General features: G+C 45.1%; 1 protein-coding gene across 7 annotated transcripts in view; it reads right to left on the bottom strand.

Moving 5' to 3' along the window:
• Nucleotides 1-12,061, bottom strand: part of SUGT1 (SGT1 homolog, MIS12 kinetochore complex assembly cochaperone) — a 328,950-nt gene extending 316,889 nt beyond the window's left edge. The window contains exons 1-3 of one of the 7 annotated variants that reach the window (XM_029602974.1): nt 11,859-12,061; nt 11,722-11,770; nt 11,268-11,450 (exon numbers count right to left, since the gene is read on the bottom strand). In XM_029602974.1, the coding sequence (XP_029458834.1) occupies nt 11,268-11,357 (90 nt within the window). In that variant the 5' untranslated portion in view covers nt 11,358-11,450; nt 11,722-11,770; nt 11,859-12,061. Of the gene's footprint in view, nt 1-11,267; nt 11,451-11,633; nt 11,771-11,858 lie in introns of those variants that run through there. The other 6 variants (XM_029602977.1, XM_029602979.1, XM_029602978.1 and 3 more) reach the window with 6 other exon arrangements.
• Nucleotides 12,062-17,787: the final 5,726 nt, after the last annotated feature.

Genomic DNA, 17,787 nt, shown 5'->3' with positions numbered 1-17,787 from the left:
GTTAGAATCGGACCCCGTAACCATCAATTACTTGATTTAAATTATAAACCTTTAGTCACCAGCTTACATGAGCAACTTAAGACGATGGGGCAGTCTTGCTCATTCCTGGTTGGGGAGACTAGCTATAGTAAAAATGACGGTACTGCCCCGATTTCTTTATTTTTTTATGACTATACCTATCCATATCACCACCAAGTGTCTCAAGCAGTGGCAACAAATTATTTGCAGCTTTATCTGGCGGAAACGGCCGCCGAGGGTGGCCAGACACATTCTGTATCTACCTAAGGCTCGGGGAGGCTTACAAATGCCCAACCTAGCCTGGTATTACTATGCGGCGCAACTGCGGGCGCTTGTGGCCATACACGCCACACGGGAAATTCCACAATGGGTGCACATTGAGCAGGGACTCCTGGGCTATTTCCCCATATCCGCGTTGGCGTGGCAGCCACGCTCCACCTGGGAAGCTATTCAGTATCTCCCGTACGTGCTCTGCACCACTCTACGCATATGGGACAGATGGAGGCCTTCGTTGATAGGGGGGGAGAGCTACTCATTAATGACGCATCTCTTTACTAACACAGCCCTTCCTCTTCAGGAACGTTCCTTAGCTATTAAGCGTTGGTTGGGTTCTGGACTTACACGGTTGCACCACATTACTCAACAAGGAGGGACGATACCCAGGGATACCTTATGCACTTTATATTCGGAAGAGACTATTGACTTCTTCCTCTATGCTCGGCTCCGTTCCTTTGTTAGCAGGGGGCTCCGTTTGCATACCGTGGCACAACCAACACATTATTTGAAACGCTATGCCAGCATGCGTCGGCTATTAAAGGTGTTATTTCTAAAATATACACACTGTTTAATAACCTGCGGCCCTCAGAGTCTAAATACCGGGTGTTGTGGGAATCTGACTTTGGGATACAGTTGGATGATAGCGATTGGGACACTATCTATCTCATGGCTCGCAAATGCTCACTATCAACTGGACTCCAAGAAAATTGTTATAAAATGATTTACCGCTGGCATTACACGCCCGCTACGCTTCATAGGTTCTATCCTTCTATCACTGCTCACTGTTGGCGGGGATGCGGAGATACTGGCACATATTATCATGTTTGGTGGCAATGCCCAAAGATTCGCTCCTTCTGGGACACGGTGTTTCAATGGTTAGCACAGATGATGCCAGTCACAACTACCATACAGCCTTGGCACGCTCTCTTGGGGCTCCCGTTGTCAGAACAAAACACTCAGACACAGAAATTACTATTGCAAATCTTTATAGCAGCCAGAGCGGAGATCGCATTGCATTGGAAGCAACAGGCGGCGCAAACCTTAGCTGGGGTTCAACATAGGGTACTCTCTTATTACCAGTTAGGGCGGCTGACCGCCGTACACCAAAATAAAGTACCAACTTTCCAGATTACTTGGGCACCTTTCACGACATGGTTGGACAATCAGAATTCCTCCTAACAGTTTAGATCCTGACGGCAGTGCTGCAGGTTATGGTGGCACCCTAGCGCCCAGTACAGCTCTTTTTCGAGGCTCTGGTACCGAGTATCTCACATACCCAATCTTCGTAGTGGTTCCCCTACTCTCTTTGTCGTATCATGGACTATGTACTTCAGTTGCAACTGATACTGGTTACTCATATGATTCTGGTTTTTCACGCTGTACCCAATTTTCATGCTCTGTTTCATTTTGTTTTGTTTTATTCTCCAGCAGGGGGCGGGTGGGGGGGGGGGGAGGGCTGAGGGGGGGTTTGTTTACCTTGTATAATGGTAAATTGTCTCGGTGACACATATATACTACTACTGGCTGTCAGCTGTTTATATCTGATATGTTCTGATTCTTTCTAACACACTGTATCTGTGCTGTATTGGATATGTTGAGTTACCCAGATTTGCTCTTGATTTGTTTTGTATTATGTTTACCAGTTGAGACAATAAAACAGATTATATACAAAAAAAAAAAACAAAAATAAAAAAAAAAGTAGCCAGAAGCTAGAAATAAGCTAGGAGCAGTGTATACCTAAGTAAAAAGATTGAAAAGTTCAGTTCACTCACTCACCTTGGAAAGGTGTTCAGGTAGTGTGATTTGGTTTGATTAGGTACCAACATTTGTTAATCAAGAGAGCAGTGAGTCACTCTGGCTGACTTAACTGAAGTTAGCCTGCCCTTCGTTTGCTAACAAACTGACAGGCCGATTCAGTAAAGTCCGCGTGAGAGCGGGCAAACGCCACTCGCCTGTGCGCGCGATGCAGTATTTAAATTAGGTCCGGCGGTAGAAACGGGAAAAGGAGGCGCTAGGGACACTAGCGCGTCCCTAGCGCCTCCTTTTGGCCCGGAGTGGCGGCCCTCAGTGGGTTTGACAGCAGACGCTCAATTTTGCCGGCGTCTGTTCTCGAGTCCGCTGACATCTACGGGCTCGGAAACCGGACGCCAGCAAAACTGAGCATCCGGTTTTCGACCCTACAGCCGCCGGCTGACTTTGAATTTTTTTTTTCTTAATCCTTCGGGACCTCCGACTTAATATCGCCATGATATTAAGTCGGAGGGTGCACAAAAAAACAGTTTTTACTGCTTTTCTGTGCACTTTCCCGGTGCCCGAAGAAATTAGCGCCTTTGGGTAGGCTAATTTCTGAAAGTAAAATGTGCTGCTTGGCTGCACATTTTACTTACTGATTCGCTCGGAAATACCTAATAGGGCCATCAACATGCATTTGCATGTTGAGGGCGCTATTAGGTTCGGCGGGTTGGACGCGCGTTTTCCACCCCTTACTGAATAAGGGGTAAGGGAAAACGCGTGTCCAATGACAGGTTAACAGTGTGCTCCGGAGCACACTGTACTGTATCGGCCTGTGAGTTAGCAAGGATTGGAATTGCTCCGGTCTAAGCTGCTCTGCCGCTTCCTAGCTGCCGCAGGAGGCTCTCTCCGACCTTCGGGGTAATTCTACATTAACTTGGGTACCCGCTCCTCGGGGCCCTTCTATCTTCTTTCAGGTGCCTATCCTGGGATACCAGGTACTCGCTCCTCGAGGGCCTGCTCTCCCTAATCTGGTGCCTGCCACTCTACAACTTCTGACTGCCAGGACTTCCAAAGTTACAGCTTTTGCTTCAGTGAGTACTAATCTATCAGTCTATCGCACCTACAGCTTCCGCTCTCTATATCCGGGACTTGTTCCTGTTCACCGCGCTGTCTTCACCTACTCGAAAGTGAGACGGGCCCTCTCTGCTGAGGATCCCTGGACTATACTGCTAGAGCTACCTTCCACTGCTGTCCACTTCCCGGGCAGTGCCACCGTGCTGTACAACAAAATACAACTCTCTGTGTTTGCACATATAAGGTCTAGCCTGGTACTGCAGTTCCTCACGGGGCTCCTCCCCATGGGAGTGGCCATCACTACAGTACCCAAGAATCCACTCCAACACATTATAACCATAACATGTGTGCACCAACGATATAGGAAAATGTGGGAGGGAGGTTCTGGAAGCCAAATTTAGGCTCTTAGGTAGAAAGCTTAAATCCAGAACCTCCAGGGTAGCATTCTCTGAAATGCTCCCTGTTCCACACGCAGGTCACCAGAGGCAGGCAGAGGTCCGGAGCCTCAATACATGGATGAGACAATGGTGCAAGGAAGAGGGATTCAGTTCTGTTAGGAACTGGGGAACCTTTTGGGGAAAGGGGGAGTCTCTTCCGAAGGGATGGGCTCCACCTTAACCAGGGTGGAACCAGACTGCTGGCGCTAACCTTTAAAAAGGAGATAGAGCAGCTTTTAAACTAGAACAAAGGGGAAAGCCGACAGTCGCACAGCAGTGAATGGTTCGGAGAGAGGTATCTTCAAAGGATACTAATGATGCATTAGAATTAGGGCCTCCAGACAGTGAGGTTCCAATAATAAGAAAAGTAGTCCAAGTGCCTGTAACTAAAAGCTCACCTGAGCTAAAAAATTCTAACTTATTCCTATCAATTAAAAAGCAGAATGAAAATACAAACAAAAACCAAACTTTGAAATGTTTGTATGCTAATGCCAGAAGTCTAAGAAGTAAGATGTGAGAATCTATAATATATCGGGCATGGTAGTGTGTCCATCAGTGCTCATGCATGCTCCCCAGCCCACCGATAGATGGTGCAGGCAGCTCAAACACGCCAGAGGTACGAAGGTCAGTGGTCATCGCGGGACAGGCAGAATATAGCAGGAGACCCTGGCATGCCGCGAACTGAGCGCGACCCGCGGCACACGCTCCATTCGCGGTGAGGATGAAGGCCCGGTGCGCCATTCGCGGCGAAAAGGGAAGGCCCCAGTGTGCCGCGATTGGCGCACCCGGGCCTTCACCTTCGCCGCAAACGGCGCATGTGCCGCGGGACACGCTCCGTTCACGGCATGCCGGGGTCTACGCTGCTATTTTCTGCTCAAGGCGAAAATGTAAGGCCCCTGTGTGCTGCGAACGGTGCGCCGGGGCTTCATCTTCGCCACGGACGGCGCAGGTCCCGTGGCATGCCGGTGAGAGAGAATGTGTGTCGGTGAGAGTGAGAGAGAGCAGGAGGGTGTGAGAGAATGTGTGTGTGAGAGGGGGGGTGACAGAGAGCATGGTTGGTGAAAGGGGGGTGGGGAGGGTATGAGAGAGCATTGGAGGTAAGAGAGGGTGGGTGGGGGAATGCTTGAGTGTGGGTTTCAGAGAGAGGGAACCTATATGAGGAGAGGGGGATGCCGGTGAGAGAGAATGTGTGTGTGAGGAAGTGCGAGAGACAGCTTGGTTGGTAAGAGGGGGGAGTGCGCGGGATGCTTGAGTGTGGGTTTCAGAGAGGGAGCCTATATGAGGGGATGTGTGTGTGTGCCAGAGAGATTGAGGGAGCCTGTATGAGGGTGTGTGTATGTAGAAGGGACACTCTTACAATGAATTTCTAGGGAAATTCAAAACAAGAGCAGATGTGCCAATAAAAAGGTTCGCCGCCCGGGCGTAGAACGGGTACAGTTGCTAGTTAGATTGTATAGCAGTGAATAATGACAGACTTAATTGGCATCTCAGAGACATGGTGGAAGGAGGACAACCAATGGGACAATGCTATACAGGGTACAAATTATATCCCAATGACAGAGAGGAGCAAACGGGAGGCGGTGTGGCACTTTATGTCCGGTATGGCATAGAGTCCAACAAGATAAACATCCTGCCATGAGACTAAATGCACAATTTAATCTTTATGGGTAGAAATCCTTTGTGTGTTGGGGAAGACTATAGTGATAGGAGTATACTACAGTTCACCTGGTCAAGATGGTGAGACTGACAGTGAAATGCTAAGAGAAATTAGGGAAGCTAACCAAATTGGTAGTGCGGTAATAATGGGAGACTTCAATTACCCCAATATTGACTGGGTAAATGTATCATCGGTACATGCTAGAGAGATAAAGTTCCTGGATGGAATAAATGACATTTTTATGGAGGAATTGGTTCAGGAACTGACAAGAGAGGGAGCAATTTTAGATCTAATTCTCAGTGGAGCACAGGATTTGGTGAGAGAGGTAATGGTGGTGGGGCCGCTTGGCAACAGTGATCATAATATGATCAAATTTGAATTAACGACTGGAAGGGGGACAGTAAGCAAATCCACGGCTCGTGTGCTAAACTTTCAAAAGGGAAATTTTAATAAAGTGAGAAAAATAGTTAGAAAAAAAACTGAAAGGCGCAGCTACAAAGGTAAAAAGTGTGCAAGAGGCATGTCATTGTTAAAAAATACCATCCTAGAAGCACAGTCCAGATGTATTCTACTCATTAAAAAAGGTGGAAAGAAGGCCAACCGATTACAAGCATGGTTAAAAGAGGAGGTGAAAGAAGCTATTTTAGCCAAAAGATCTTCATTCAAAAATTGGAAGAAGGATCCAACAGAAGAAAATAGGATAATGCATAAGCGTTGGCAAGTTAAATGTAAGACATTGATAAGACAGGCTAAGAGAGAATTTGAAAAGAAGTTGGCTGTAGAGGCAAAATCTCACAGTAAAAACTTTTTTTAAATATATCCAAAGCAGAAAGCCTGTGAAGGAGTCAGTTGGACCGTTAGATGATCGAGGGGTTAAAGGGGCACTTAGAGAAGATAAGGCCATCGTGGAAAGATTAAATTATTTCTTTGCTTCGGTGTTTACTGAAGAGGATGTTGGGGGAGGAACCAGTACTGGAGAAGGTTTTCATAGGTAATGATTCAGATGGACTGAACCAAATCATGGTGAACCTAGAAGATGTGGTAGGCCTGATTGACAAAATGAAGAACAGTAAATCACCTGGACCAGATGGTATACACCCCCGAGTTCTGAAGGAACTCAAAAATGAAATTTCAGACCTATTAGTACAAGTTTGTAACCTATCATTAAAATCATCCATAGTACTTTAAGACTGGTGGATAGCTAATGTAACCCCAATATTTAAAAAGGGCTCCAGGGAGGTCTAGAACGGATAGATGTGAATCGGTTATTTACTCTTTCATATAATAGAAAGACTAGGGGGCACTCCATGAAGTTAGCATGGGGCACATTTAAAACAAATCGGAGAAAGTTCTTTGTCACTCAACGTACAATTAAACTATGGAATTTGTTTCCAGAAGATGTGGTTAGTGCAGTTAGTATAGCTGTTATTTAAAAAAGGATTGGATAAGTTCTTAGAGGAGAAGTCCATTACCTGCTATTAATTAAGTTGACTTAGAAAATAGCCACTGCTATTATTAGCAACAGTAACATGGAATAGACTTAGTTTTTGGGCACTTACATTTTAAATTAATACAGAAAAAAGTTATTACTTAAAGATGCAGAATTTTAAATATTTTGAGCAGAATTTCCCTAGAAATTCACTGTAAAAGTGTCCCCCTCCCACTCGCTCTCCCTACGCATAAAAATGGCTATTATGAGATGGGAAGGCAGCAGATTCCACCAGCGCTTCAAAGATTTTGAGGATGCCCATGACTTCCGCACGGGAGTCAGGCACCTTCTTTGTCTCTACATTCAACTTGTTCCCCACCTTCTCCACGAACTTTGAATAAGATAGGTCTTCCAGTGGGGAGGCAGGTTCCAGCGGGCCCTCTGGCGAATCTGAAGGATATCCCATGGATGAGCTTGGAGATGAGAGCAGAGAAGGTAATGGCTCTTTCCCCAAGTTAGTTATCTTGGCCCAGACTCGGCGGGAGCCGTGGCGATGGAGGGGAAGTCCCCCAAGGTGAAGGGGCCCGTGGGAGGGAACCTGGTGGGGTTCGATTTTGGTCCTTCACCAAGGACAGAAACTTTGAAAGGATGTCCGAAATCTGTGTCGTCAGACACCAGAGACTCCTGGCTGTATCCGCGGTGGAACCGCCGCCTGGAGAATATCGGAGGCAGACCCACAGGGGCATATGGGAACACATTCCACCCCTGGAGTTGGCTTTTTCCATTTGTGTAGAGGTTCCTGCAGCTACGGGGGTTCCAGTCGGTTCTTGGATACGGAGGAGAGGTCAGAAAAGTCCTTCTCTGATGAGGTGGTGGATTGAGCGCTTGATAAGCGAGGTACTCTTCTGAGACAGTGAGGTCTAGCCTCAGGTGAATTGCCCCTCCTAATATGGGTGTCACGACCAGTGTTCCTGAGGAACTGGCTGCACAGTGTGGTGTGGGTCCCTGCATCGATGTGTGTCGCCGAATCCACCGGCGTGATGCACCATGAGTGATGCTCCTTGCCATAGTCCAAGTCATCTGTGAAAGACCCAGGCGTTTTTAAATAATAAGGGCCTTTTATGAACCCTGAAGTTTGGGTCTATTTAAAAATACATCGCAAGTGCAATCGTATAATACTGGACGTCCAATGCAATAAAATGTATAGCGCTATGAACACTATGTTTTGAATAACACACGTCTTTTTCATAGAAACATAGAAATGACGGCAGAAGAAGACCAAACGGCCCATCCAGTCTGCCCAGCAAGCTTTACACATTTTCTCTCTCATACTTATCTGTTTCTCTTAGCTCTTGGTTCTATTTCCCTTCCACCCCCACCATTAATGTAGAGAGCAGTGATGGAGCTGCATCCAAGTGAAATATCTAGCTTGATTAGTTAGGGGCAGTAGGGGTAGTAGGGGTAGTAACCGCCGCAATAAGCAAGCTACACCCATGATTATTTGTTGTACCCAGACTATGTTATACAGCGCTTATTGGTTGTTTTTTCTTCTCCCCTGCCGTTGAAGCAGGGAGCTATGCTGGATATGCGTGAAGTATCAGTTTTTCTTCTCTCCTGCCGTTAAAGCAGAGAGTTATGTTGGATATGCATGAAGTATCAGCCGTTCTCCCATGCCGTTGAAGCAGAGAGCCATGCTGGATATGCATTGAAAGTGAAGTATGCTTTTCATTTTTTATTCATTTAAATATTGCATCCTGGTTAATGACAGATTGCATGTGCGCTGAAAATGCGTGTGTACCTAATAAGACGTATTTTGTTTAAGCATCTTACATTGCATCGGTCCCTTTAACTTTAGTTAATGCCATGAACCCACTTTTCTGAAAACTGACTGAGGTTTACCTCACTTCCAATCTTATTTGTGTTCATTTCATATGATCCGGCTCCTGGCCCTTCCACAATGAAGACCAAACAAATATTTTTAAATAATTTTGCTTTTTCATCATCAGGCTCTATATATTATACACCACCCGAGTCTCATAGTGCCACTTTTGCACTTCCTTCTATCAATATCAAATCTAATAGTCTTCTCTCCTTGTTTTACCTTATTTGCATTCCTACTTTCACAGCATCTTAGTTTTTCCAGATATGGTCACCTGTCTTCCTCTTTTTGTGATCTACTTTGTGAATTCTAACTTTTTTTCCTTACTTTTTCAGCTACTACTTTAGAAAAATATAGCAGCCTTTTTTCCTCTTTCCTTTATTTAGATTAACAATAAAAGTTAATTGCCCATTACTCTTCTAGTTCCTCTAGATTTTCCCTTCCAGCTAACTCCTCCTTGAGGTAATCCTCCATTTTAAGAAAGCTAGTTTTTCTCAAGTCTTGGACCCTTGCCTTTCAATTAATCTTTCTCTCCTATGCTGTAATACTGAACACACTATCCAGTGATCATCAGATTCCAGATGACTGTCCACTACAACATCAGAAACTGTCCTCATTAGTACGCATCAAATTCATTTCTCTCTGCTTCTAAAAGACACTGCAGGTGACATGTCCCAATTAACATTCAGCAAATTTAAGTGCCCTAGCAATAGCACCTCCACTTTCAGAGTTTTGAGAATAGTCTCCATTAAATCTCTATCCATTTCTTCTGTCTGTGACAGAGATATGTATATTACACCTTGGACGTCCGGCAGGGTGCTCAAGGCAGCGGTGCCTACAGGCAGGAAGGTCCATGAACGGAAGCCGCAACCTCAGACGACCAAGGTCGCGGCGTCAGTTCATGGACCTTCCCGCCTGTATCCGGGCGTCCATAATCGGAGGCAACGCTGCCTTGAGCGCCCGGCCGGACATCCGGCCGGGCGCTCATGGCTGCGGGGTCTGTAGAAAAGAGCCATCCACTTTCCTGGTGGAATGACATTTCAAATGACATTTGTAATGACATTTCAAAGGACAGGTACCAGCGCATCCTGGATACTGTATAGGCGCTGCATACCGCTCTGTACAGTAAAATGGATTGCGAGCGCCTACCGCTTCATTGACGCGCTTTGGACACCGCTTGGATTTGCGTCTAATTTGAATACTGAATCGAGCAGTATGTGAACCAAAATACACGCGGCAAATGAGCGGGCGCCCAGCACTGCCGCACTGTTTCTTACACGTCCTTACTGTATCAGCCCGTTAGTTTTAATAACTGGCACTATTCCTCACAAGTTTCAAACTTGTACTAATCATTTTTCTGTATGCAAAGCCCTACACTTTAATTTGTACAAACAAAGTAAGTGGGAGCCATTAGTTACTGGATATTTTCAAACTTTAGCTCTAAGTCTCCCTTCTCTAAAATGCAGCTAAAAGGCAGACTAGAACCAAATTTAGACATAGGCAACTGCCTAGAGTGCCAAATTTTGAAGGCACCAAATATCTAGGCCAAAGAGGAACCTGCTTTCACTTACTTCATGGCAGTGTGCCAGCACAGTTTCAATGAGGTGTCATCAAGGAACTGTGCTTATGGGTGCCAAAATTATAAATCTAGCTGCAAAGCAGATTGTAAGCCAAATTTTAGGGTATTTTTGCAATGTTTTATCTCACAAATCAGACCATTAAAACTAGGTGTTATCCACAAAATTGGTCTTCACTCTCTTGACCCTTCATATCCAATCATACCCATCTCTGAATCCACAATCCCTTGTCTCAAACCTTATCTCCCCTCTTCTCTCCTCATCTTTGATTCTCCTTCCCTCTCTTCACCAAACCACCTGAAAAAACTGTAGCATATTATTGGGAAGATCATAAAGGACAATTAAGGTCTGCAAGAGACAAGAACACAGTTCAATGGTTTCTTTAACAGCCTCATCATCAATGGAGGAAAACTATTTTGAAATCTGGATGTCAACTAAAATTATTAGGTGCTAATGACAAATTTGTTTCCCTTTATAATTTGTCAATCATATTTTCATTTTCATGTATCATTTTCCTTTTTTTCTACCCAGACGTCATCCCTGTCTAACCATGTGGTCCAGCAGCAGGAAGCTGTGGCTCTGGTTCCACCTCCTCCCTGCAATTGCCCCACTTGACAAAGCTCCTCCTGAGGCTGGGACAGCAGCAAGTGCTACATTTTAGACACAGTTCATTATTTTTCAGGCAACCTCTCCTCAATACATGACAGTCCACAGGCAACCAACTCAGGTTCTTGAGGTCCACATATTGGTTGGATTTTCAGGATATTCACAATATGCATAACATATCTGCATGCAGTGAAGGAAAGGCATGCAAATACATCATGTTAATTTTCAGGGTGAATATTCTGAAAACATAACAGGCAAGTGTTGAAGGCCAGCACTGCCTACCCACATGATAGACTAACCTTTTTCCAATACCTCCTTCATAGTCCGTTTTAACTGAGCATGCTCTGTACTATAAGATTATTATGTAAAACAAATATTTAAGTGCTGCAAAACTCTAATAATAATGTTTAAAAAAAATAGAAAAATACCAACTACAAGAACTTAATTCTTCCCTTACAACTTGTTTCTCCACGGTTCTATGCGTCCACAAGCAATAACAATGATAAATGAAGACAACCAATGCTAAACATTTTATAGCACAAAGACATTACATCATCATCGTAACCATTTATGACCTCACCAACGTGGTCATCAAGTCAGGCATTAACGTTGTTTCAGGTAACAAGCAAAAAATTTTTCTGGGTACTTTTCTTTGCAATTTTGAAGCCATCAAAGGGGAATGACGCTTCTCCAGTGCTCACAGATTTCTGGCTGCGCTTCATTCGGCAGTGTTACTGAATTAACAGCAGCACCAAGAAACAGACTGTAAATAAAAGGGCAATTACCATACACCTAATCCATTCTTGATAGACTTCAGAATGCATTTAAAAATCACAACCTTTAGCATCGCCTTCAACCCTGAACTTTTTAAAAAACCTGATGTGACCACCAGTTTTCACCAGAGAGAAGGGAATACTACTAAGTACTGGGTGGGAGGCACTCTTACTCGCACATGCCCTGGGAAGGGGGAATCAGGAGAACCAAGGGGCAACGGTAGCCACTCTCGCCCTCTTCCAGCGCAGGAACCGACTCACCTCCAGGGCTCTATGCGGGTCTTCAGCCACGAAACTGTCCAAAAACAACCTGCCGGGAGACAGAACCAAACATAGCACGTCAGCAGGGCAAAGGGCAAAGAGGAACAGCGGTGCCGCGGAGATGGACGAAGACTCACTGCGAGGCGCCGGCCATCCCTCCTTCGCACGGACTTCCGAAACTTCTGGATGCGCCGCAGCGCGCGTGCTCGGCTCCGTTACCAGCAAACACTCGAGAAGGGGGGGTGAGGGGAGAGGGCGGTGCGCGCGAGACGCTGCAAGTGAAAGAGAGGCGAGCAGCCGCAGTATCAGCAGCGCGGGCTCAAGCCACAGCGGCACCCAGCGGCCTGGGGGGGAGAGTGAGCGCGATTGCCGCTGTGCCACAGCGGGCGGGGGAGATGGGAGCAGCAGCTATAGGTGGTTCTCGAATGTATGGTGTCTCTCACTCTGTTTGCTTTTCCCCTTATGTCGGGAATAAAACCTCTCATTAACCAGATGATGGACACGATCTTCAGCTCTCACTTTTAGTGCTAGTGCACATCTTAATACTTTTTAAACTTGTGTCGGAGGTGAGAGCAGGGCCAAGGATGAGAAAAAGGGTTTGAAAGGCAGAGCCGCAGCCAGGCCATTTGGCACCTATGGCCAAGTAATAAAGTGCGCCCTCACCTTGATCATAACATACAACACCATCAGCCAGGAGACTCTCAAATGTACAGGGCTTTAATTTTTGTTTTGACTTCGTAATTTCGTCCTGCGCCTTTAGGCTTACAACTCAGTCGGAACCAGTAAGGGGATCCTGGAGCCATGACCCCTTTATTCACAACTACCATGGATCTGTTTTCCACCCTTTTTTTTTTTTTAATTTTTAATTTATCATTTTCAACATTATATCTTACAGATATTTTGCCAGTAACAGATAAGTCATAAATCAAGTCCATATCAATTTCTCAAACAAGTCATTTTAACAGCTCTTTCATATCTGTAACTTCTATTTATTTTATTTATTTATTTAACAGTTTTTTATACCGACCTTCATAGTAAATTACCATATCGGATCGGTTTACAGTTTAACAAAGGGAAAAAACTAGAGTAACAAATTCAGGTAAACGAAAGATAACAATAAGTAGGAATAAGTCAAAGTTACAATCAACAGGGGGAGAGAACTTGGAAGCTTGCAACAAGCTGGAAAGAAGATAGGCCGGTAAAAGAAATTTTACCATAGAGTGTACAAGTTAAAAACTTAAGGACGGTGCTTTAACCTGCATGTCTCAGAGTCTATTTATTTTTTCTTTGAGAAATGGAGTGCCAGACCCGGTAGGAATGAAGGCCAACTAGTGATTGTCTGGTGGTTCAGGGAAGGCTTGTTGAAAGAGCCAGGTTTTAAGTCTTTTTCTGAAAGTTAAAAGGCATGGCTCCAGTCTGAGGTTTGATGTAATCCATGGGAGAGAAATAATTGAGCAGTTATTAAATTACAAATAATTTCCAACTTTTATACCTAGCATGCTGAATGAATAAACAGGTTATAATCTAACTTGCACTGGTCACACTTCTGGACTAATAAGGATTAATGGTTCCAAAAACTTTTGCAACTGCATAGGTTCAAAAAAATATATATTTAGAATTTTGATGTCTTATGATACATCTACTAGGACATCTTAAATTAAAGCTGGCTCCTCTGGCTATCACCTCTGGTCGCATAGATAGAAATTTCTTCCGCCTTTCCTGCGTAGGTCTAGATATATCCCGGAAAATCCAGATTTTCCTGCCATGAAAGAGTTCTGTTTGATTACGCAGAAATCTTTTCATTATCAGCTCTCTGTCTGCATTAAACGTACAAGAAACAAAAGTTGTTCTATTTGTAATTTCAGTTTCTACAGACATTTCTAATATTTGAGTTAAATTTAAATCAATGTTCAGTTCTTGATCTTCCTTTTTCCTCTCTTTTGATGGTAAATAGTAGATTCTTGAAATCTGGAAACTTTAGTATTTTAACCAAGTAAGCCTTAAACATTTCATAAGCAGAAATTTCTCTCAGATATGGAAGTTAAGAACTCTTAAATTCAAGAATTTTGTCTGGTTTTCCAAGTTCTCTAGCCTCTTTAAATTCACGTCACCAATTCTTAATATCTCAATCTGTATCTTTTCCACTTTTTCAACTCTCGTATCTAGTTGCTGAATCTTATTCACTTGAAGATTCATTTCTTTTTCCATATTCTGAAATTTCATATTAGATTCGAGTTATTTTTGTTAAATTTAACATTGCTGTTTCCAGGCTCTTTATGGTATACCAAAGGGTGTCCATATTTATGACCTTTGGTTTCTCCATTTGAGTCAGTATATAAGTAAATGTTTTCTTTACCAAAACTTCCCTTCCTGAGGTGCTCCACCGCACTATCTCCTCGATGGCTTCCATTTCCCTCTCCTCACTGCATGTGGGTGAGTCACCCCTCGATAATTCAGATCCAAGTTGAGTAACAGGTCAATTCACTATTCCAAATCTTTGGGGCCTCACCTCTAATGACGCTGTGTCGGGTGGGATAGGAGATGGGGGAATAGCCGGTGCGCCGGGGCTCAGGGTGATTTCATCAGCCATCAACACCACTGCCTGCTCTGCATCAGTAGTTGTAGCGGCTGCTTCCTCCGGCTGATTCCCTGTTACAGCGGCAAAGAAAGTCTCAATTCTCATCTGTTGCCCTTCAAATATTGGAGATGAGGTAGCGGCTTCCCTTAGCTTTTCGTTTAGAATGAGGCATTCTTTGTCAATAAGGAAACAAATTTTAAGAAACGAGAAGAGAGTGCCTTGCCGACCTTTTCATGCAGCGGCCATCTTGCTTTCGCTCCCCCTTCCACCCTTAGAGGTAGATCTTAAATAAGTACGCCGGATTTTATAAGATACGCGCGTATCTTATAAAATCCGGAGTCGGCGCGCAAGGCTGCGCAAAATCGGCAGCCTGCGCGCGCCAAGCCGAGCAGCCTGCCTCCATTTCCTTCCGCATCTTCCCACCTTACCCTCCCTTACCCTATCTACCCCACCCCCCAGCCCTACCTAAATCCCCCACCTACCTTTGTTGTGCAAGTTACGCCTGCTTGAAGCAGGCGTAACTTGCGCGCACCGCCTCGACATCCCCCCGGCACAGGCCGCAGTGCCGGGGGACTCGGGACCGCCCTCCCGGCCTGCCCCCAGACCCGCCCCGGACCGCCCAGACACGTCCCCGGACATGCCCCCTCCCGCCCCTTTTACAAAGCCCCGGGACTTACGCGCGTCCCGGGGCTTTGCGCGCGCCGGCGGCCTATGCAAAATAGGCGCACTGGCGAGCGAGTGCCCTGCGCGTGTAAATTCGGCAGGATTTACACGCGCAGGGCTTTTAAAATCTAGCCCTTATTTTATATCCCGTCCCAACTTATATTATTGTGGTGGCAGTCCTAGGCTGGGGGCCATGCACCAAGACTCCCTTCAGATCCCTGCAATACTGGGCCCCTAGTTCAACCACTAGGTGTCCTCCTTAGGCGGGGGCAGACTGTAGGAAAATATCAACCCAGGGTTTTTGGTTTTGTTTTTTTTTTCAAAACCAGCTCATGGGATATCTGACTCACTCATATGCTTATCTCACCTCGGTCTGATAAAGACCCTCATCAAATACAGAATAAAGATACCCTAAACATATAAACAGAAATGTGCAGACAAAAAGTGAACTGGAAACTGCAACAAGCCAGATTCTGTATGCAATGCAACAATGGATAATTCCACATAAAACATCAAACAAAATCAAGAAATATAAAATATTAGTAAACCATACTACACAAATGAACGAATATTTCAAAACATCCAATAAATAAAAACTCATTGGGAAATATTTAAAATATTTCCCAAACACCAATAAAATATTTCAAAACAGCAGGCACATCAAACAACTAATAAAAATGAAAAAAATTCACTCTCCATACCTGAGAATGTTTTTATTCTAGTCACCAAAAATAAATGTGCAGATAAAAATTGAGCTGGAAACCGCAACAAGCCAGACACTGTATATGTCAAATAAAAACATTACCATTCCTCATAAAACATCAAACAATAAAACTAAGAAATATAAAAACAACAATAAAACCATACTGAAATAATGAACAATATTTCAAAATGGCTAACAAATAGAAGATCCAATAATTAAAAAATTACAAGTACATTTTAAATGGCCTACGCACGTAAATTTTGGGGTTTTGGCATGTGTCTGGGCCTTGTGTGCGCAGCGCGCATTTTACAATGGGCCCAGCCACGCATGTAAACTGCGGTATGTGATGAAATACCAGGCCTCTCCAAAGGAGCGGGCTGGGAGCAGGGTCTTGGCGGGGGGGGGGCGGGCCAGGACAGCAACATTTGAAGCAGTCCCGGTGTAGCGCACACCGGCAGCTGGCCAGCATGCAGAGATTACTTATGCTCCAGAGGAGCAGTAAGTACTAAAATAAAAAATGTGGGGATAGGTTAGTTTTAGGGGGCAGGGAGGAGAGGGGAAGAGGGAGGAAGGTTAGGTAGGGGGTAGGGAAGTTCCCTGGGAGAGAACTGGGGGAGGCCCAATTGCGTCGCCACAAAAAAATCCCCTCCCCCGTGTGCGGGCATTGGATTTTATAATATGTGCGCGCATGCATGTTATAAAATCAGCATGTCCACATGCGCGCGCCAGGAACCGCGAACACATGGACGCACACGCACTGCTTTTAAAATTGACCCCTTATTTTTTTTATTTACTGTTTTGAAATATGTTTTTGGTGTTTGGAAGACACATTAAACAACATCCCACAATTAAAAATAAGGATAAAAAAAATCTTGTGCTCTACATACCTGGGAATGTTCGATTCCCAGTCATCCTAAGATTGTCATACAATAGCAAGAAAGAGTGGATGCACAAATTCTCCTCTCTTCCTTTCTCCCACACACCCACATACACCCTGACAGAAGCAATCTTCTTTTCTCACACACACACATAGAAGCACGCTCCCTATCTCTCTCACAGCCACAGACAGCCAGAAACATGCTCCATCTCTCTCTCACACACACAGACAGAAGCATGCTCACACACACATAGTCGCACCCTCCTCTCTCACACACAACACACACAGAAGCACCCTCCCCCTCTGACATTCACATCACACACAGAAGCACCCTCCCCTTCTCACATGCACACCACATACACAGAAGAACCATCCCCTCACATACACACTCACACACACACAAGCCCCCTCCTTCTGTCACATATGTACACACACACACAGAAGCACTCTCCTGATCTCAAATACCTACACACACACTCTAGCCCCCAGCTGAGCAGCTCCAGTCTTTGGCCCCACCGGTCTGGTCTCCGCCGGCGGCTAATGGCTCCAATCTTCGGCCCTGCTGGCCTGGTCTCCAGCAGCGGCCAGTGGCTCTAGTCTTCGGCCCCACCGGCCTGGTCTTCAGCGACTCTAGTCTTCGGCCCCGCCAGCCTAGTATCCGGCAGCAACCTGCAGCTCAGTCTGATATGGGCTGATGTTGGACACAGTGGCTCCGCAGGCATGGGGCCACTGCAATCAACACCAATCACGTGATTGGGCCTACCAGCCCACCGAGGCATGTCCGAAGCCCCAATAGGCCAATCCACCCCTGGCCTTAGGCAATGGTCATGACTCCTTCCTCCCTGGGGGCTGTGAACATGGCCTCTGCAACATCCCCAGACTCGGCCAACCCAAGGAGCAGAAAATCTGACCCCAAGATCAAACCAAGGATCTTCTGCATGGCAGTGCACAGTACTTAGCAACTGGGCCACTGGGACAACCCTGGCTTAATTTTATTTAAACAAAAAACACTAATCTTATTTTTTATTTATAATCTATAGGTGTGACTTCAGTTCCAAATAGGTGACCTTTCACTCTATATGGATGCAGTCCTTAACCTCTAATAAAAATGAGTATTAACCTCTATCCAGCAGATTACTAATCTGTACCTTATCTATATTTAAAAATGTGTTACTCGCTTCCTCAAATATTTGAAGGAAGGTACAACAACTCATCCATCAATACATAAAACAACAAATAGTACAT

This window comes from Rhinatrema bivittatum, chromosome 5 (genome assembly GCF_901001135.1).
Source record: "Rhinatrema bivittatum chromosome 5, aRhiBiv1.1, whole genome shotgun sequence".
NCBI classification, from domain to species: Eukaryota; Metazoa; Chordata; class Amphibia; order Gymnophiona; family Rhinatrematidae; genus Rhinatrema; species Rhinatrema bivittatum.
The sequence above is the reverse complement of the archived record's forward strand: the minus strand, read 5'-3'. Positions and strand labels throughout refer to the sequence as shown.